At 43.5% G+C, this 21,497-nt stretch overlaps 1 protein-coding gene across 1 annotated transcript in view; it reads right to left on the bottom strand.

Annotated features, from left to right (window-relative positions):
- Positions 1-21,497, bottom strand: part of TMEM131 (transmembrane protein 131) — a 166,473-nt gene that overhangs the window by 57,794 nt on the left and 87,182 nt on the right. Inside the window, exons 2-3 of the mRNA XM_082220003.1 lie at positions 18,444-18,617; positions 1,621-1,682 (exon numbers count right to left, since the gene is read on the bottom strand). Coding sequence (XP_082076129.1) covers positions 1,621-1,682; positions 18,444-18,612 — 231 coding nt within the window. The 5' untranslated portion in view covers positions 18,613-18,617. The remainder of the gene's footprint in view (positions 1-1,620; positions 1,683-18,443; positions 18,618-21,497) is intronic.

The following is a 21,497-nucleotide window of genomic DNA, read 5'->3' as shown; positions in this document are numbered from 1 at the left end:
CACTTTCCAAACACAATGCACTTCCAGGAAATCATTTGTTAGGTCACAGACTTCCATTATTTGTATGGGAGCATTTCTAATCCGTTATTTGTCTGATTTCCATCCCTATTTTCTGCCTGAAACTGCTGCAGCCAACTAGCACCTTGATGGTCAGGGGTGCCACAGGCAACACTAACCTCTGTCCCTCTTTCCTTCCTTCCCTTCTCTGATGCCCTCTCACATCTCTGCCTCCCAAAAGCTTGTGTGGCTGTTTGTTGCAGCAGTCCTGGCTAAAAGCTCCCCAGGCGAATGGTACCTCTGGCGGTGGCCAGGGGGTGCTGGTTGCCAGGAGCTGAGGCGGCCTTGCAGCAGGCAAGCAAGTGGATGAGGGAGCCAAGCCAGACAGTCCACCAGCCTTTGCTGTCGGGAATGGACAGACAAAATGGGAGCCCAGGCAGGTAGGTACCATGCTGGCCTTTTTGTGCTTGCTGTGTGCAATGCCTGCCTGGGAGCTGAGTGCCCAACACCAAAGAGGAGCCTTTCCACCATGCAGGCCCAGCAGCTGCCACTGCTGCCTCCTAAGGTGAGTAAGGTGTTGGCCTCATATTCACCTTTGGCCAGTCTACTAAGGCTGGGGGCATCCTCTTCCCAGGCCCTTGCGGGGCAGCGTGAGGAGGCACTTCTCTTTGGGGCGGGGGGGGGAGCTCAGAAACCAGGGACAGTGGCAGTGGCTGCTCGGAGGGCTCCCAAGGTGAGGGGAGGTGAATGGGCTGAAGGAACACTCCACAAGGGAAGGTGGTTGAAAAGGGGTGATGGGTTGGCGGCTCTGCAGGCAAGGGGTAGCATAACTGAGCTTCTGATGCTTGAAGCCCATTTCCCCACAGGGGAGCCGGAGAAAGAGTGTAGCTGGTCAAGGAAGCTGTGGGCTCAAAAAGGTTGAAAACCTCTGCATTAAGTTATAGAAGGGTTTAAATTTAATCGCAGAACAGGGAACCATTTCTGTGAACAGTGCGCAAACTGTAAACTGTGCTATGGGTCACAACTGTGCTATGGGTTTTTGCTCTTCTATCATATACACAAAGCCCCTCCCAACCTCTATAAAACCACCCTGAGACCTCTGGGTATAGGACGGTATATAAGTTCAACAAATAAATAAAAAATAAGAAATATATAAACACCAGTTTATGCTGCTATCTGTAGGGCAACTCTAATGAGGTGCTAATGAGAATTTGAAGGTACTGGAATCATAAAGATGATGCTATATGCTATACTATTTCACCAGGATCATCCATTCAAGTTCATATAAAAGATACTGCATGTTTGTATGTATGTGTATGTATGTATATCTATCTATCCTCCACCAAACTCATAGGATTGAATGTATAAGATTGCAGTCTCAGCTTTCAAGTAAATAATCTTGTTTAGCAACATTACACAATTGGATTCAGCCCAAAATAATTGAACACTGGAAATTTGCAAGGGGCCACATGGAAAAGATGAGTGAGTCAAGTTAGGCTTGAAGTTCCAGCCATCAATTTTATTTCTTCATTAAGAGACTTCAAGAGAACACAGCAGACTAAAGAAATTTTACTACACACAACAGCAAGGACAGACCCATTTATTTTAATAAAAAATATTTACCTGTAATAAGCCTCCTTCATCAAAGCGTAGAACTTCTATTATGCTATCTGACTGGATGAAAGCTGTAAAGCAAGAGAAATACAAATTAAAACTTCATTGTGATCAAGTAATGCTGTCCATCTGGAGATAGCTGTGATGTGGTCCTCCAGTTACCCACCCCCTAAACATTTAAAATAAAAACAACTTAAAGTTTGTCAATAGTATAAAGGCCCTGCCAAGCCAAGGTTTCCATCTAGTCTTGTATCTTATTCCCAACAGTTGCTAGTAAAGCCTGCTAAGCAGGATTCTCGTTGCTGTGACTCCCTACATTTGCTATTTAGCTGGTCCCCAAAACATAGGTGCTTTATCTAGTTATCATGGCTAATACTGCTTTTCATATGCAGTTTCATGCAAGACTGCGCTAACATTTTTAAAAAGGCATCTATACAGTGACCATTCTTTGGGTTTGGTCAGTCAACCAGCTACATGTCCACCTAACAGTTATCTCATCCAGTCCACATTCTACCACCTTATCCACAATAATACCATTGGGGAATTTTGTTGAAAGTCTTACTAAAATCAAGGTACATTACATCCACAATATTCCCCTGATCCACATCTGGCATGACTTGTTTTTGAGAAGCCCCTGCTAATCACAGTGTCCTATCCTAAGTGCTCACAGACCGACTGTTTAACTTAGCTGTTCTAGGAACTTTCCTAGCATCAACGTCAAGCTCACTTGTTGGTAGTTATCTGGGTGTTCTGCCTCCCCTGTTTTGAAGAGGGGACAACATGTGCACACCTGCAATCCGCAGGGACCTCACCTGTTCTCCAAGAATTATCAGATATTTTAGACAGAATGTGATGGCCTGGGAATCCGATTCAGAGGCTGAACCGGAGGAATCCCAGCCTGCACAGGAGTTCCCGCCTCCAGGGCCGGCTGAACTGGGGCAGGGCCTTGATTCTGAAGCGCCTGTACCTGTGCTGGATCCTCAGGAGCAGGCACCAGGTGAATCCACTCTGGCTCCGGAGGTGATTGAGGACTCAGTGCCTACAGGTGAGTCTCCCCCTGGGTCCAGTAACCCTTCAGCCTCTCCTGAACTGCAGAGGCTCAGGGCAGAGAGGCGAAGGGAACTGGTTTCCCCCAGGGGGAGTGCTCGCCTTAAGGCCAGGAGAGGCAGGTCTCTGGGGGGCCGGGACCGCCCCTGGCCTCAGAGAAGATAAAGGCCAGTCAGCCCGGTCCCAGGTTGCGGGAGCAACGTCGTTGATGAGCTGTTTCGGCCAGCATCCAGTCCTGTTCCCCCAGAGTTCTTGTCCTTGCCAGGCTTCTCGCTGTGGACCCTGCTTTGCCCAAGGAGGACTGTCTGGCGACCCTCAACTCAGGTCCTGGACCTCGCCCCACGGTAACCTCCCCCCTGGACCAGCACACAGAAGCTCTGAGATTACACTTGCAAGTTCCTTTAGTATGCTAGTAAACCCTTCTCTGAGTATTTCTTACAATGGAAATTCACCCAGTAGTTCCTTAAGCTTTTTGAAATCAGCCTTCTTAAAGTCTAGATTGCATGTCCAACTACACTCAGCCTCCCCTTGCTTGTGTATAATGAAACCAAAGAGGACATTATCACTTCCTACCAAGGTTCCCTGTACTTTCACTTTGTCAATCAGTTCCTCCGTGTTGGTGAGGACCAAGTTGAGATGACCCCCTTGTTGCTTCCTCGGCCTTCTGGAAATGTGGGAAAGTGAAGCAATTGAGGAATTTGTTGAACCTTACATTCTTAGCAGAGTATGAGTTCCAAAAGATATTGGAGTAGTTGAAGTATTCCATGATTACTATTATCTCTCTTTTTGAATGTTTGGTGATCTGCTCTATGAAGGCATCATCCAAGTCCTCAGTCTGGCTTGGAGGTCTATAGCAGACACAGTAAGACCACTGTTGTTTCCCTCTCCTACAATTTTTACCCATATACTCTGATTATAAAGCCAAATCCTTTGGCTTCATTATACATCCAAACCTAACTAGGCTCACTAACTTTGGGGCCAACAAACCAGGATTTCAAAGCATGCCTGAAGTTGTTTTGTGAATCTTGGCTTGCATTAAATGTGGTTTGACATTATGTCCAAGCTCAGTATTCTACTTTAATTCTATTTCTGTATCACTCTACCTTGTCTTATGACAGTAATGAGAGGGAAGAGCAGCTAAAAAACAAAAATGCTTACATGGCTGAAGGACACTCACTGACACTTTCACAGACCTTTTCCTCCTTCCTCATTCTGTTTAGCAATAGACTTCTTTCCCCAACCACTTCCTTGCTGGTAAGCTCTCCACCCCAAAATTTAAATTTCCACAGGGATCTATTATGAGAGCTGTATGTTAGACACAATGAGAACTATATGTTAGACACAAACCTTTGCTCTCAGCACATTACATCAAAGTTCAACCAACATAAATGCTGTTTGGCCTGAAAGCCTCTCCTGACCACCATCACACATTTAATTCCTACTATACTTTTTCTGCAACAATCCATCCACCCTTTTTATATCTAAAAATCAAACTTACTGTTAACACCATTACTTCTTCTTTCTCAGAAATAAAGATTTTGTATTAATAGAAAGTCTCTCTCTCGTGACTGCAGAAGAAATGATTTTTTTTGATAGGGTTACGAGTTCACAAAAAAAGGCTAACAACACTTCTCATGGAATGTGCCTAGAAATGGAGGAAGAAAGGGATACTTTAGGACTGTTTTTTGCTCATATGTCTTGGGAAGAGGAGAAGAATGTTTTGAAGCCAGACAAAAGTAGAAGAATTGACATTTCAGTGGTGTCTTGCTGGTCTTTGGGCAATGAAAAAGACTTTGGTATGTATACTAGCTGGGTGTTCAGAGGCACAACAAATCAACATAAGGCAAAACAGATTACATGCTATACGAATATATGAGAGTTGAATCCTTGCTTATTAAAACAAACCATGGTTAAAAGAAGTATACAGTGCCTACTGGCCCATCCCTATATATGTATATGTGCCTTGACATTAAAAATGTCAACAAATCAGGACTTGCCTTTATAGATATCATGTTGCTTGCTTATTCTTCTATAATTTTAACTTAAATAATACCTTCTACCAATTGAGACATAAACTAGGAGGAAAGGCCTGTGATTTTTTGGCTCCCCATCCCTCATATTATTTTTATTTTATTTTAATGATGTTACATTGCCTACCTTCTAATCTTCCAAGAAAGATGACAATTTTAATGGCAGCAAACATTATTAAAGGCAGCAAATTCACATCTGAGTCAAAAATATTTAGGTAACTGACTGGTATGAGTTAATTCTAGGATGTTATACTCTCATATCTATTTGACTTGACTCTGCAGATGCATCAAAAAGTGGTTCAGAATGCAAATAATTTATGCAGCTTATCTGTGATTTCTTTATCAGTATTTCTCCCACAGCAATGTTGTCTTGCTGAGGTGTCGCCATGTAGTGCTAAACTGTGGTTAGTTTTATATGCTAATGCTGCCAGTATCTGAATATACATTTACCAGACAGTTGCTATGTTTTGACTCAATGCTGACTATGAACCACAGTTAGTCGAATTAGGTGATGCATGTAGCTCAGCACTTCCTACTTCACTCCTTCCTCTCGTGAGTAGCGAAACACACCATGGGAGTGGTTGGCCTGGCACTATATCCAAACCAGCATTTGCAGTTTATTTAGCAACAAACTAACTATGATCCAATCACCTTATGGTTTCATTCCCCACATCTGACTAAAGGAGGGAACAAAGTGGGAGTGTTCCAACTGTGTGAACTAGCACACAGCTCGTGTAATTTATCTAACTGTAGTTTGTGGCTGCATGTGACATGCAAACAAAACCAATGTAAGGATAAGTGATCACACCCATTACCATAACATCTCTTTTTGGCTACCCTCCACACTCCCCATCCTATCTCTATCTCAAGATTCAATCAAAGAAACGGTAAGGTGTCCCCAGTACTACCTTACTTTTTTAACCTCTAGTTTCTACCAGCAGTGATTGTGTGATTCGATTAGTTTCTCTTAATGTTCCTAATTTATTGCATTCAATGACCTATTTGACATAGAAAGCAATACCAGTGCAACCAATTTTCCAAGATTTATACCAAGGGATAATTGTATCCCATGGATTGCAGGTGAGTTAGGGACTTCCTCTGCCTGTGAAGGCAGGCTCTGGTGGAAGAAGGTGGTTTCTGCATGTGCTGTAGAGGGAGGTAAGGGGCAGGTAGGGTTCATTAACTGGGGAAGGTAGCCCATGTAGAAGGAAAACGCTTATCCTAAACCTCTGTTGCCTTGCAGGATATCTCTGAGGAGAAGACAAGGCTAAGGAGTAAACCCTATACAAATCCAGAGTGGGGTCCCTAAGATGGCTGCATGGATGTCTTGTATGTCTCCTTCTGGCAACTCCTGCAGCCAAGCTGATGCCAAACGTGTTGTTCTGCTTTCCTTTGGACAGCTTCAGTGAGGCCGAGAGGGAGGTTTTGTTACTGAGGCAGCCCAGGAACTCCATGCACACTGCCTAGGATGGCACACGCTCTGGGGAGGTTACCAGTGCTGCCAACACTGTGGTTTGACTTCACCCCTGGAGGCGCACTCCGTTGTCTCTTGAGACAGATGGATGCCAACAATCCACTTCTCATAGGTCAGAAGAGTTATGCTTGGGTCATGTTTTGTGACTTTTCAGGATTCTTAACCCCTCCTTGCATTATTTAGAGGCATGTATGGAGGCTATCCCTACAAAGACGTTAAACATAAATGACTATGAATAATTACAGCAAAGCAAACTTAATTTGATAGCCAGCGTGGTGTACTGGTTGGTGCGCCAAAGGGTTTAAATTCCCACATAGCCAGGGAATTCAGTACAGTAGTTTACTTTGGGCCAGCCACTCTCTTGCAGTGCAATCTACATCACAGGCTTGTTGTGAGGACTCCACTGTCTCTCAACAACAAAGGTCTGACTCAGTAGAAGGCTACTTCCTGTGTTTCCAGCTTCTGCATACAGTGTGTTACAGTAGTCTAAGCAAGATATTATCAGAGTGTGAAGGAGACACAGCTGCCACACCAGTCACAACTGGAGAAAAGTACTTGGTGCCAAAGAGGCCGCAAGAGCATAGGAGCAAAGCAAGGAACAATCTCTAGGAGGGAATCTGATGCTTTAGGGCAGGGTTGGCTGATCTGTTTTCTGCCTGCCTTCTAGATAAAATGTGGCACTTCACCTAAGAACAGAATTTGGAGTCTGAAACAAGGTAGCACCATTTGCTTGGTTATTTCCGTGCTCAATACCGCAGAGATTCTAGCAATATCTGTTTTTGTTTTTATTGTCAATGGAAGAAGTAAATCCATACATACAAATGAGTACTGGCTTAACTTCCTATATTACAATAAATAAAGAAATAATTTGCAGCTATGGAATTCCCATGACTGAACTGACTTAGCTGTGATTCCTACATTGCAGGGGGTTGGACTAGATGACCCAGGAGATGTTTTCCAAACCTAAAATTGTTATGAAATACTTTTCAGCTCCTGCCATCTTTCCTCCACAAATGCTATGTGCTAGTGCTTAAAATAAAAAAGAGTCAATCAGGTTCTACTAGTATCAAATTAGAACCATCTCTTCCGTACAGATGACGTTTCTACCAAATCATGACTGAATGTATATTGTAAATCTAAACCTTTCATCCAACACCCACCTCTCATCCATGCACTGAGTCTCTACAGTTCTGCCTGGCTAGCTGGCCCTGCATATAAACAGATAGCACATCTGAAAGTACTATCTTAGGAGGTCCTGAACTGCCAACATCTCACCTACTAATATAATTTTGTTTTTCCAAGACTTCATCAGCAGTTCCAGGTGGCTATATTGTTATGTGTACCATAGCCACTATTAGTCTGCTGAGGCAGCATGTGATGCCTGCAACCTTCACACTTGGTCAGCCAAGGGAACAAATGTTCAACAAGCATAGACAGACCCACAACTGTTACTCAAATTTCATATACCAATAGGGCACACAGTGCTCAGCAGTGGACAGTTCCCACACTCGAACAGACTTCTTCTATGGGTCTAAGCTCTACCTTTGTCTCCTCAATCAACCACAAAGTAGATTATTTTTCTTTCTGACCATCAGATCTGGATTCCAAGACGCCAGTTACTGACATTATCAGTGTCAATAACATCAACAATGCTAATCAGAAAATACAATACAGTACTGGTTTATTGAAAAAACACAACACACACACACACACACACACACACACACACACAGTCCATATTAGAGGAGGAGGAGGATTTCCTAAAGCATGTGTCTAAGGCATGAATCCCTCTGCAGCAGCAGCCTTGTGTGGATGTTGGCAGCACGATTATGCCACCCGTGTGAGACCAGCAACATGAGTCATGTCCTATGGACAGGGATGATGCAAGTTGTACAACATCTGGAAGGTTACATGTTTCTCACCCCTGCTTTAGACTTATCTTCTATTAGTAGGGTAGGGAAGCTGAAAATAATGCCAATATATTTCACATCAGGCAACCAATGCACTCCTTTGGTTTCAGATAGTACATGAGTAGGTCAGTCTAAAAAGCCCAGGACATGAAATTTCATGGCTAGTGTTCAAAATTAGCCAGGTACCAGGCACATTTTGGACCTGGTCCAATTGTGACCATGTGGCGATATCTGGATGCCAAGATGGCGACTGAGGAAAGCAAAAGGTGACTTAGAGAAGGATATGAAATATTTTCCTTGAAAGTTGAATTAGTTTCATTCTGGATTGTTTTAGTTGATGTTTTAATGTGTTGTACAATGCTTCTAGATTTGTTCTTTGAAATATAAAGCGGTATAGAAATAGAATGAAAAATAAAAGTCCCATGGAGGGAATGGAACAGTGCCTAGACATTCCTTTGTGGCAGCTGCAGCCTAGGTTTAAGGTGCCATTTGAAGATTGCATTATATATCTGAGTTTCTATCACTGTTCATGGCCCTCTAGAGGCTATGGTGGCTCATTTACCAGAAGTAATGTATTTAGCATTAACTCTGCAAGTATATACTAGATTCTGGCCAAACGAAGCCGCCTAGAGCAAAATATAAATCAGGAAGCTTAGTTTGGTCAGAATTGATTATACACTTCCAGAGTTAATGCTAAATACATTACTTCTGGTAAATGAGCCATCATAGCTGCTAGAGGGCCATGAAAATTTGTTTCCGAGCCTTTTTAGACTCCTCTACCCATGTACTATCTGAAACCAAAGGAGCACATTGGTGGCCAGATATGAAATTGTTACTAGATCTCCTACCCCACGATATTCTTATTTACATACTGGAACATATTTGAGTCTTCTAGGTCCCATAAGAAAGATGATATCAGAAGCTCCCAGAGCATTTTTCTGTTTGGTTTTTCTTTTGGAGGCGGTGCCGGGGGGGGGGGAGAGAACTAGCTCTCCTAGCTCTCATTATAACAGCCTTACCATGCCCGTACCAAAATAGCGCTACTCCTGCCCAGTCCGCCAAATTGTGTTACCTTGGTAACACTTGAATGACGGTGTAACGATTGCAGGACTTCCTTTACAGTGCAGTAAAAGATAGATTCTTTGTGGTCTGTTCATAAAGATAGGATTTCGTGGTGGCATCTGATTTTCTTGGCCTCTGGAAAGAAGTATATCTAACAATAGGCAGAGCAGTGCCCTCATAGCATTGTAGTTTCAAGTACTTCTTAAACACGTGGTTGTCTCAAGTTGTTCTCTTGATAAAAAAAACCACCATGTTATTCACTGAGCCAACCATCAGATTCAATTAATTCCCCTGTGATCTTCACTTTCTTACACTTTTGAACCCTAAAAAAGATATCAAAAAATCACGTAAATTCATCTACCCAGATTCTGTACTTCACACTTTATTGTTTTCTCTAAGAAAGAGGTTGGTTCTGTGGCCTTTTGATGCTTGTCCCAGCTCTATGTAACTTAATTTAAGAGTTTCATTACAAGGAAATTGCTATGAATTTCACTTCAATTAAAAGGGAAAGAGGAAAAATGAAATACTGCACGCATGTTACGCTATAGGTCAAGTGGCCCAATGTATTTTCAAAGTAATATAAAACAACAGCTATTTTATTGATACAGAAAGCTGAATTGCAGGTGTATACAAAGATAGCACTGAAATTCAGAAGCTGCCTGAATTTCAAACTGTCTAAACTGACTGGCAGTGGTTTGCTGGGGCTTCAAACAAGACCCTTTCCTAGACGAACCTGGAAATTGAACCTTGGATCCTCAACATGCAAAGCATGTGTTCTATTCACTGAGGTACCCCCACCCCCCAAATAAAATGATGTAAAAATAAACAGACACAAATAAATAACTGGGAAAGGGCTCCTTAGTAGAACATGATTTGCATACAAACAGTCGCAAGTTCAATTTCTGGTGCCTCTAGGTAGAGCTGGTTCTATGCTATTGGTTTTTTTATAATAGTTTGCTGTTTTGTGGCCCCATTTTGGGTTGAAGTTTAGGAAAGAAATATTTCCCCCCAAAAAGCATTAGGAATCACTGTAGGCTCCAAATTCCATCTTCATATAGCTGTAAGCCTATGCTACAAACAGTCCTTAATAAAGAACATCTTAAAAAAACCAATTCTCACCCATTTTTAAAGATATGACTTAATTTAAGATTTAAGCCCAATTTCATATATTTAATATGCTCTTAGAAGTGCAGAACAATTAGATGAAAATCAGTCTTTTGGAGAGAAAAAAATAGGACACCACACAGCACAGGATTTTCACCCACAAGTTTCATGTACAGTGGTACCTCTGGTTGCGAACGGGGTCTATTCCGGAGGCCCGTTCGCAACATGAAAAGAACACAACCCACAGCGGCACGTCTGCGCATACGCGGGTTGCAATTTGCCGCTTCTGTGAATGCCCGTGACGTCATTTTGCACGTCTGTGCATGCGGCGAAACCTGGAAGTAACCCTTTCCGGTACTTCCAGGTCGCCACGGAACATAGCCTGAAAGAACATAATATGAAGCGGACGTAACATGAGGTATGTCTATATCTGCATTCACAGGAAAGTTCAGCATGTGTGAGCTTGTGCAGCACATTTAACAGAGAAACACTACAAGGCACACATACCAATGGGTGGGATTTCACCCTTCAGGGAGTGCTTGTATGTGTGAGAACTGCACATTTCTTAGCTGAGTCAAGACAACTTCCTGCCAGTATTCCTTGAGGGTCACATATGACTAATTGAGGTATAACTTTCAAAAATAATTTAATCCAACATATAAGACTGCATAGATGGAAGATCCCATCTACAGTAGGAGCGCCTATTCCCTGTCCCAGATCACATGATAATTATTTGGATTAAGCTTCTCAGCTTGTTCTCCTGCCCCACCCCCTGAATCCAATCCATCGCATATTGACTGAATAAGCAGACTAAGACTTCACGGCCAAGGTCTGGTGGGTAAATGCAGGTGTCTCCAAATGCCAAATGATCCCACAGAAGGGCCACATCTGACAGTGCAGGGGAAAGACATCTAACAGTGTAGGCTGCCCAAGAAGTATATATTAGTGGTTATCATTTTAACTTACTAGAAAGAGCAGAATTTCTCAGCACTAAATCCAGAAGATCCCATAACTTATAGTTTCATAGAATACAGTGGTACCTCGAGTTACAAATGCCTCAGGTTACAAAAGCTTCAGGTTACAAACTCCGCTAACCTGGAAGAGTTACCTTGAGTTGAGAACTTGAGATGAGAATGGAAATTGTGTGCTGGTGGCGCAGCAGCAAGAAGAGGCCGCATTAGCGAAAGCACGCCTCTAGTTGAGAACAGTTTCAGGTTAAGAATGGACCTCTGGAACGAATTAAGTCCATAACTAGAGGTACTACTGTAATAGAGTTGGAAGGGACCCTGAGGATCATCTAGCCCAACCTGAATATGCAGCTGTCCCATATGGGGATCGAACCTGTAACCATAGCATTATTAGCACCACGCTCTAATCAACTGAGCTATCCAAGTGTGTCACTGCAATCTCACGATCAGCTAACCAAAATGTAGATACAATGTAAAGGAGTTAGTCGCATACAACTACCCCTCTTCAGAGGTACCCCTGGCAAGAAGTTGTATTGGCGCCCCCCCCCCCAATGTTTATGTGTCCCAAGTACACAAGCTTCCAGAATGGAGTGAGGGAGAGGCAAGGCGAGGAGTTGCACTCCAAAACATCTGGCACCAGGTTGGCAAAGGCTCGCTTAAGGCGTGTGCAGGAGGCATGGACACAGAAAAGCACAGGAGCTTTTCAATCCAATCTAATTTTCAAAGAACATCAGGTGTTTAGGATGGTGGTTTTAGGAAAGATCAGCTGTCCTTGAGGCTTGCAAAACAGAGTTATGTAGCCATCTGTTTCTGCCTTATTTCTTCCATCATTGATATAAAGCCCTCATCATTTTGAGAATGTCTGCAAAAAAGGTTGGACACCAGTGCTCTCCAGACTATTTCAACTTTAGAGTAAACTAGCATAGATTGTTAAAGTTACTATAACGTTCAATGACCATGAGCTGTATGTAAATCATTGATTGATTGGGAGTGGTGGAGTCCTGTGTTATATACAGAGATAGACAGTGAAATCCTATGTCAGTCTAGTCAGAAGTTTCTTTATGTCCAGGGAGTCTTACTCACTTGTAAGTCTGTCTAGGTTTGCACTGTTAGGTTGAAATCCTCTACACACTTTCCTGGAAGTAAGCCCAATGAACTCAAAAGCATTTATTTATGTGCAGATGTGCAAATGATGGGGTTATACTTAGTCTTTTGTAGTCTTACAAAACCAGGGAGTGGGTGGCGCTGTAGTCTAAACCACTGAGCCTCTTGGGCTTGCTGATCAGAAGGTTGGTGGTTCAAATCCATGTGATGGTGGGAGTTCTTGTTGTTCTGTCCCAGTTCCTGCCAACCTAGCAGTTAGAAAGCATACCAGTGCAAGTAAATAAATAGGTGCTGCTGCGGTGTGAAGGTAAATGGGATTTCTGTGCGCTCTGGCACTCATCATAATGTCCCATTGAAATGGTTTAGTCATGCTGGCCACATGACCCAGAAAGATGTCTGTGGACAAACGCTGGCTCCCTCAGCCTGAAGCGAGAAAAGCACCGCACCCCATAGTCCCCCTGGAATGGACTTAACCATCACGGGGTCGTTTACCTTTACCTTAGTCTTACAAAAACACAGATGTCAGTGTTGGACTAGGACCTGGTAGACCAGAGTAGTAATCCCCACTTGGCCATGAAGCTCACTGGGAAACCTTGGGACAGTCACAGTCTCTCAGCCTAGTCTTCCTCACATGGTTTCTCTGAGCATAAAATGGGGTGGGGGTGGGGAGAGAACCATGTACACCTTCTTGGAGGAAAGGAGATGATATAAATTTAATATATATGCTAATTAAACATGCATAATAGGTATACTCCAATTAGCAGATGTGTGGATATAAGAACGCAAGGCCAAGAAAAATTACCTTGAAAATGGGAGCGAGAACTACAACATGGGATCAAAGTGACTTATAAAAGGGGTGTTAAGTAAAAAGGGCAGATGAAAACTTAAATGAGTTTTTAATGTATTACGAAAAGAACACAAGACATGGGTGTCTTAATGCATTCAATGAAAACCTCAACGTGTCCTGGATTATAACACGATATGTAGATTTGTAAGAAGCTTGTAGAAACTCTTAACAGCACACAAAAATAAACTAGGAGTAGAAATTGTATTTAATACTTTATTGGACTCTAAAAATGAAGTAAAGGAGGCTCACAGAAGGAAAAATTCTCATTCCCTTCCTCCTGCTGCAGCTGCCTGAGAGGTCTGAGGACCCTCCTGACCAATACAGAAAAACACAATCTTTCCTTCCATGAATTTCCTTATCTTAGAAAGTTGGATTTTAGATTACTCCCTTCCAGCAGCCCCCAATGGTTCATCCCCCATTCTTTTTGTCTTGGGGGGGGGGTGTCCCTGACCCTCTAGAGAGGTTTTTTCCCCCAAAGGCACAAGGGACCACTGTAGGGAGGAAGGCATGGGGATCTTTCCTTCCATAAACTGCCTTAAGTTAACTTGTCACAGAATTCAAGTCTAAGATTTCATTCTTGTGAAATGGTTCAGTATATTTCAGAACTATAACACATTCTGTTGTGAGGTTTCTATTGAAAACAATTGAGTTAAAAATTATGAGTTCCTGCTATCAAAACTAAAACGATCAAGACTAACCCAAAGATGTTGTTGCATCTGTATGTTAAGGTTGACTAGGTCCATGTTGTTTCAACAGACATTCCAGAGATGTCTTATACTGTATAATTGGTTGTAAACTAGCACCCACTTTCTAAACATATAATACACTAACATATGAAGGGTCAAACAAGGCTTAAGCATCCACTCTTTTCATAACTGTGACTTGGCATGTTCATTACATTCTCCTGTCACCAGACAGTGGAGTGATCTTTTGGTAAACACTACATCTTCTCTCAGTAAACACTTCATCATCAATGTGAACCAAAGGAAAATTGGATTCATAGAACTGTAGAGTTGGAAGGGACTATTTAGTAGTACAACCCCCTGCAATGAAGGAATATGCAGCTGTTCCATTTGTGGATCAAACCTGCAACCTTGGCATTATCAGCACCACACTCAGTCTAAACAACTGAGCTATCCAGGATACCCGCTACCCCCCATTTCAGTCAGTTGCCTGACTCCTTTCTTCTCTCATATTGCACGTGCAGAAATGCAAGTTACTGTGCTATACATCCCTGGCCTTTCCAGTTTAACCTTTACTAGAAGTGCTACTTGTTCTTCCTCTCCCAGCTGCTAAACGCATCAGATTATGTTCTCACTCACACATTCTAGAAAAAGAGAAGAGAAAGTGGAGCCAGAGTACTCTGTCGCAATTCTCCAGCGTGGAAGGGGAAAACCAAGCAATGCTACAACAGCTACAAAGAGTGCCATGAGTAAATAGGCAGCAGAAAGAGGGTTAAACGGGCTTCTGTCCTTGCCACTTGCCTGGTTGCCTGAGGACAAATGCTATTCTATGCAGACAACCAGTCAAGTGGCAAGCTACCTGTCTGGAACAGGAATAGGTACCGTATTTTTTGCTCTATAACACGCACCAGACTATAACACGCACGTAGTTTTTAGAAGAGGAAAACAAGAAAAAAAATATTCTAAACGAAATAGTGGATATATGATTTTTGTGGTTCATGCTGTGGCCACAGACATGTGATCTGACAGTGAGTTTGGAGTAGCCCAATGCAAAAATCCTGAGGATCCATGTGGATCCATGCTTTGTAACCACGGAGGAGGGGAGGAAGGGGAACCATAGATCCTCTGCTCACGACTGCAGCAGATCCCCGCCACCCACAGGCATTCGCTCCATAACACGCACAGACATTTCCCCTTACTTTCTAGGAGGAAAAAAGTGAGTGTTATGGTGCAAAAAATATGGTATTTGCCTGCACACCCAACAAAAATGGTTAGTTGACAAGACACCACAGCCAGAATAGTGAGAACCTGCCTGTCAAAACCACAGCTACTGCTTTCATACAGTCTGCAAAAGTGAAAACTGTTTTGTTTTTTAAAAAAAGACAATTAAGAAAATGATGTGATTTAAAGTAATGCATGTTTTAAATGTTTCAAAATATCCAGCATTTGAAAAAGACATAGTTTTTTGGGACCATGACCACAATTTAACACATGAAAGATACTGGCATAGCAGTAAATTTTTGTAGCTTTTCACAGTTGTTAAAGATCTAAGGCAAGAAGGAAAAGTTCAAGTAAAAGCAGTGAGTAGAATATTTTTCTGCAAAGTTAAACCTTTTATTAATGTGCAACCTTCCTCTTGTGCTTATGAATGCAGCAGCAACAAAATCAATGATGTTCACTCTTAAAATACTTCAAGACTAGAACAACTTTACTGTACTTATTTTAGGCTGCCTATCTGCATAATAAAAGAAATCTAGGTTTGTTGCATTGCCTCTAAATAGGAAATTTTGAAACCAGAATCGTACTAATTTCTTAAAAGTTCACACTTGCAAACATTTAAAAACCTAAGTCCTATTGTAGGTAGCTCCTAAGTAGTCACCAACAACAGCAGTCTGGAAGGGATAAATCACTCAGCTATACGAATAGAGGTATTGTGAGTAAAACAGGCTACTAGTAAGAAGTTAAGATAGCAAAACACGGACATTGGTTAAGGAAGTTAATTGACACTATACAGTCAGCAAACTCCCCCTGTGTTCAAATGAACACAATGGGGAAAACTAGTATAGCACACAGGTACAAGCTAGAAAACTCAACATCCCTGAAGCTCTGTGGCACAATGGGTCAGAACAAGAGGCGATACAAAGTAAGTGTATGTACACGGGCAGAAATTGCAAGATTCTTGTCAGTTTGCCTAAGTGAAATAGTCCCTGGGGAGGCAGCACACAAATACTCAAATGTAGATAGAAATATTCGCTCTCATTGTCAGTCATGATAAACTGACAATACTATTCAGAACTGTTTCCCTTCTTTGAATATAGCAAAGTACCAAACAACCAAGCAGCAAGCCTGAGAACGACCACAGAATCAGAGCGATCTTCATGAATCATTAAAAAAGAAAATCTATGAATGACATTACAAGACTAACTGTTGACACTGTTAAGTCCTAGCTACAAATGAAGGCACATTTTTAAATAGAGTGAAGCAGCAAAATCTCAACACACACTGTACAACTCAACACACACACATACACAAACCACTGAAAAGATAAGGGACATTTTCTTTGGGCTCCATATGATAAACAACCATATAAAAAGTTATGTACATTATGACATTTTAATGTTTAAGGTCACTGGTTAATATAATTTCAACTCAGCTTCATAAAGTTTGCATCAAACCAAAGTTAAGGATATGGATTTTCATAAAATCCACTTGGTTTCCAGTTTAAAGGTTCTAGTAACTTCACAAAGTTACTAAGCATTGCTATAAGCGAGATACTTCTAAGGAAGATGACTCACATCTGTTTTGCAGATTTATTTGATGTGTTTCTTCTTCAAGAATGTATGTTATCTTTTCCTCCAGTGGCCAGACCCCCTGACTTAAAATCATTTGCTGCCCTTCACAGTGCTTCAAAGACCACTACCAGACATTTTATTAAGCCCTGAAGATGCTTCAGAATGGCAGGTGAAACTTCAAACTGGTACTGCATATATAAAATGAAATGCTTGACTTTTTTGATAAATGCTCTTCAGGGACTCTGTAAACGGACACCTATAAAACTATATTTTTTACTGGTTGACAACATGGGTAACCAACATGGTGCCCTTCATGCACTCTTGGGTTTCAACTCCCACCTGTCCACTAGCCACATTGACGGAGGCTTCTGGGAATTGGAGTCCGACAACCTTTGCTGGGCACTAGTTTCTATCTATGGTTTACAGCGTCCCTGAAAACTATTTATCAAAACATGCTGGGCAATTTGCATGCTATCAATACATCTTTATTTCCAAGTACCAAAATGAGGCTGGGGGTGGCGGCTGGAGTAGCATGTGCTACTCTTTGATGCTGCCCTCCTTTCCTTTTTGCTGCATCAGTAACCAAATCCAAAACCACTTCATGTATTTTCTCAGTATGCAGGATTCTCAGGAGTTTTGTTTTTAAAAATGCCACACAGTTCAACCCTGCTGACGTTACACTACCTCCACAGAACAAGCTTTAAAAGGAATCCCGAATTAATATTTTGGATTTTTCAAAAAATAAAATAAAAATGCAGTGATGTCCAGAAATCTCAAAAGACCTTTCTTTGTTCCTTTGCTTGTTTTTGAAAGAAAGCACTTCTCTAGGGGGTGCAAGGTGCAATCTGACAGCAGCTCAGGGTAGCCAAGGTAAATATTTTATGAGATGAGCTTCTTAAAAGAAGCCAGGTCCAACTTTGGGCTGCAGATGGTGGTGCCTGCAGCCAGCCAGCCTTGCCTTGCCTTGCCTTGTGCCGGCGGGATCCTTCAGCTCAGCAGGGGCAGGACTAGCGCTCCGTCCCCATCTCCCAACACACACACACACAAAAGCGGGATTTAAAAAACCCCCAGCAACTTTCCCTCACTGACAAATGCATGCGCCGAGCTTCGGCATTTTACTACGGCCCGGGTCACAAAGCGAGGAGAGAGAGAGATGGATGCAGGGAGGGAGAGGGAGAGAAAGAGAGCCAGGCCCAGAGGCGGCAGGTCCACACAGCCGGGTGGAGCAGCCAACAGGGCCGGCCAGTGAGTTGGCAGCCCGGCTGGGAGGGGACGAGCCAGAGCACCGGGAGAGGAAAAGGGGGGGGGGGAAGGAGAAATACGCACCCGACGGGACCCCCAAAAGAGAGAGGGAATGAAGTGGGGTGGGCAGGGGAAGCGATACAGAAAGCCAAGTAACTCAGGGGATGCCAATTGTACCCAGAAACTCCAGCACTGATTTCCGACTGAGGCGCTTTGTGGGGCAGGAGGGGAACCGCTGACAACTTTGGGAAAGACCCACCGAAGGGTTAAGGGGTCGTCGTCCCCTCACCAAACACACACCGAGGGGAAAGACCCCTTACCCCTCGCCCCAGGGGGAGGAGCAAGAGGGCGGCCCCGACCCAGGTGTGGGCACGTGAGAACCAAGCGAGCGGAGGGGCATTTAATGAAACATCTGGGGAAGAGGTGGGCAGAGGCGGCCCCACGGGGAGGGTCGCGGTGGGGAAGGCGCCGCGATCTCTCGGGTCGCCGTGAGGGAGGAGGCAGCGTTTCTCCTCTCCCGCCGCCGCCTCCCCGCCCGCCAGCCCTTTCCTTCCTTCCTTTCCCCTCACCTTCTTTCTCGGCCCGGGCCGCGTTCAGGAGCAGCGCCACCAGCAGCCGCAGCGTGACTCCGAGCCAGGGGGCCGCCGCTACCGACCGGCTCTCGGCCGCAGGGACCGAGGGGGACCCGGAGGAGGAGCGAGGACGGGGAGCCGCTTCCCGCTTCAACGCCGCCGCCATCGCCGCCGTTGTTGTTATTGTTTGCTTGTTTGTTGTTGTTGTTGTTGTTGTCGCCTCAGCTCGCCGGGGATTCCGTCGCCGTCTGAGGGGGCCCTGCTTGGCCCGCGAGGCAGTTCTCGCCGCGACTGTGTGTGTGTGCGTGTGTCTTTCTCCCCTCCCTCTCTCGTTAGGGCGCGTGCGGGAGCCAGCCGCTGCACTGGGCGGGTGCGAGCGCTCGGCGCGCGCACATCGCACGCGCCTCCTCCTCCTCTCTCCTCCGTCTCTTTTCGCTCCTCCTCCCCCCCCCTCCGCCTCGCGCGTGAAGGGGCGTCGCTCCGCTACGCTCACACACCTCCTATAGGCAACCAATAATGATAATAATAATAAAATACCGAGATTCGGCCATCTTTAATAAGGGCACGGTCCTTCCGCTATGTGATTGTTGTTGTTTTTTTACAAGCTAGGTTAGGAGCCGCCATTTTTGATCAAGGCACGGAGTTCACAGTACGGTGAGCGACAGGGAGAGCGTGAGCTGCGTGGCGGAAGGCTCCGCTTTAGGCCTCTCCGAGATAGGCTGACAGAGCTGAAACCTCCCCCGCCATCTTTGGTAAGGGCAGAGGCAGTTCCATTTTAATACGGGGAGCCCCTTTGAGATTGGCTGAAGCAGTGCTCGGTGGAAATCTCACCATTTGCAGAAGATTTACGAGTCTGAATCACGGCTAGATTAGAGGAGCGCTGTTGACACAGATTGCTCTCTCTCTCTCTCTCTCACACACACACAGGCGGTGACTATCTAGGTCGTGTGTAATTTTACGGACTCCCTCGAAAGGAGGCGGATTCTACTTCCTCGGAGGTTTTTAAGCAGAGGTCGGGTTGTCATCTGTCATGGATGCTTCAACTGAGATTCCTGCATTGTATGGGGTTGGACTAGATGGTCCTTGGGGTCCCCCCAACTCTAGGATCCTATGATTCTTAATGGTGCTTGCAGGTCTCTGGACGCGCAATATCTCCTACTGCCCATCTCCAGCATTGCGCAAACTAGCTCCTTAAATGAGATAAGAGACTAATTGCCTGTAAAATTCCATAGAATATGTGCAAGGGTAGCCTTGTACCTATGTGCACACTTAATTCCCATGTGTAGAATAAGCCTGCTATTGCCAGCACAATAAAACCAAATTCCTGCATATTAAACACCAATAGTGCCTATTAAACACCAAAAGTGCAACCCTATTCAGGTTTTTTTTAAAGACGTAAATCCTATTGAATTGTTGCACTCCCATCAGCAACCAAAATAAATCAAACCATTTGTTCATATTGGATTGTTGCAGTGAGCCTATCATATTTCATCTTGGGGTACAAATTGAGACATTATGACCCTATTGGGTATAAGTACATGTTTTAGTTTTCAATTGTTGTCTAGCATTAATTTGAATGCATACTCCTGCTTTTTAAGCTTCCTCTCATCTTTCATGTTCATTCTTGCTCTTTCTGTTACTTGGGTTTTGTTATTAAGCACATTTGCACAAGTTTCTTAGGTTCTCCTTTGAACTCCAAACTACTCCACATTGGATTGCATAATTGGCTGGCTCCCACAAGTTGATGCTGTAACTCATCATCCTCAGTTGGCCTTATTGCTCATACGCATTCTTTGCCCTGAGCATGTCCTGTCTGAAGGAAACCATCAAAGCTTTCCCAAGTATGCCTAGTAAGCATCTTTCTAAGGCCACCTACTTCTTTGAGATTCAAAACTTTCTCACATTTTTCTACAGCAGCTAACTCAATCAGCACAGGCTGACCTAAAAAACCCCACAGATGTGCAGAAGGTAGACTGCTATATTTTGATAGATCTCTGGGTGACTGTCAATAGATCACAAAATATATCCATCTCCCAATTATTGAACAGCCTCACCAACGCGACTTTTCTCACTTAAATAAGCTGCTCAAATGGAAAAAGCTAATCAGGATTAGATTTTGGGGGCAAAACAGTACTGGTCACTGTACTGGGTGCTGTTCTGGGTACTGAAAATGATTTCCTAGGCTCCAGATGTGTGGTGAATTCTGTTCTTTAAGTCCCAACTGTATCATTTGAGTCTGGTTGGTAGGAGGGCAGAAGAGCATCTCCTTTGCATGTTCTGGGCAATTCTAAGTAGCACTGGGAATGTCCCCAAATTATAACCACAGGGAGCTATGTGGACAGTACTGAGCTAGCTCAGCCAATGGTTGACTTAGTGTAAAGCAGTTTCCTATATTCCTATGCTCTTAGATCTTGAAATTCTACTATAAAACAAGATAGACCAACAAGCCTGATCACCCTAACCTAAAGGATGTAACTTTTAACAAGACAAAGCAAACAGTTGAATAGTCTCCTAGGCGGTTTCAAATAAAGGCAGAGGACCCTATGGAGTCTATACAATTTGTGCTCAGAATCTGTTGTCTATTCTTACCCCTTCCTTCAGTAGTCTGGACTCCTTCGACCTTTCACACATCATTTTAGTCTCTCTATCAGTCATACAGCACTCCCTGTCTTTAGGACATTTACATATAAGCCAACCTGATATTTTATTTATTTCCAAGAAAACGGATGTGAACATTTTCTTGCCTATGCCTTCCCTCCTTGATCTGTTAGAGCATTAATGGGCATTCTTTGATACCACATCACCACAAACCAATTGCTGTCACCTGAGGCTTCATCACACTAATATTTTTGTTTACAAAGAAGAAAGGTAGCTATGTTGGCTCATGAGTAAGAAACCAATCCATAGGATAGCAATACCTTTATTAGAATTAATGTTACCAAGCCGGATATCACCAAACAGTGAACAAGTTTTTGAGTTCTGGTTTGTAACTGGATGCTAAGCAATTTATGCATGTGTATGTGTGTGACCTGGATTGATATTAAAGCCATA

Source organism: Podarcis vaucheri (genome assembly GCF_965113315.1).
Source record: "Podarcis vaucheri genome assembly, chromosome: 4".
Classification (NCBI taxonomy): domain Eukaryota; kingdom Metazoa; phylum Chordata; class Lepidosauria; order Squamata; family Lacertidae; genus Podarcis; species Podarcis vaucheri.
Note: the sequence above shows the minus strand (reverse complement) of the source record. Positions and strands in the feature narration are given on the sequence as shown.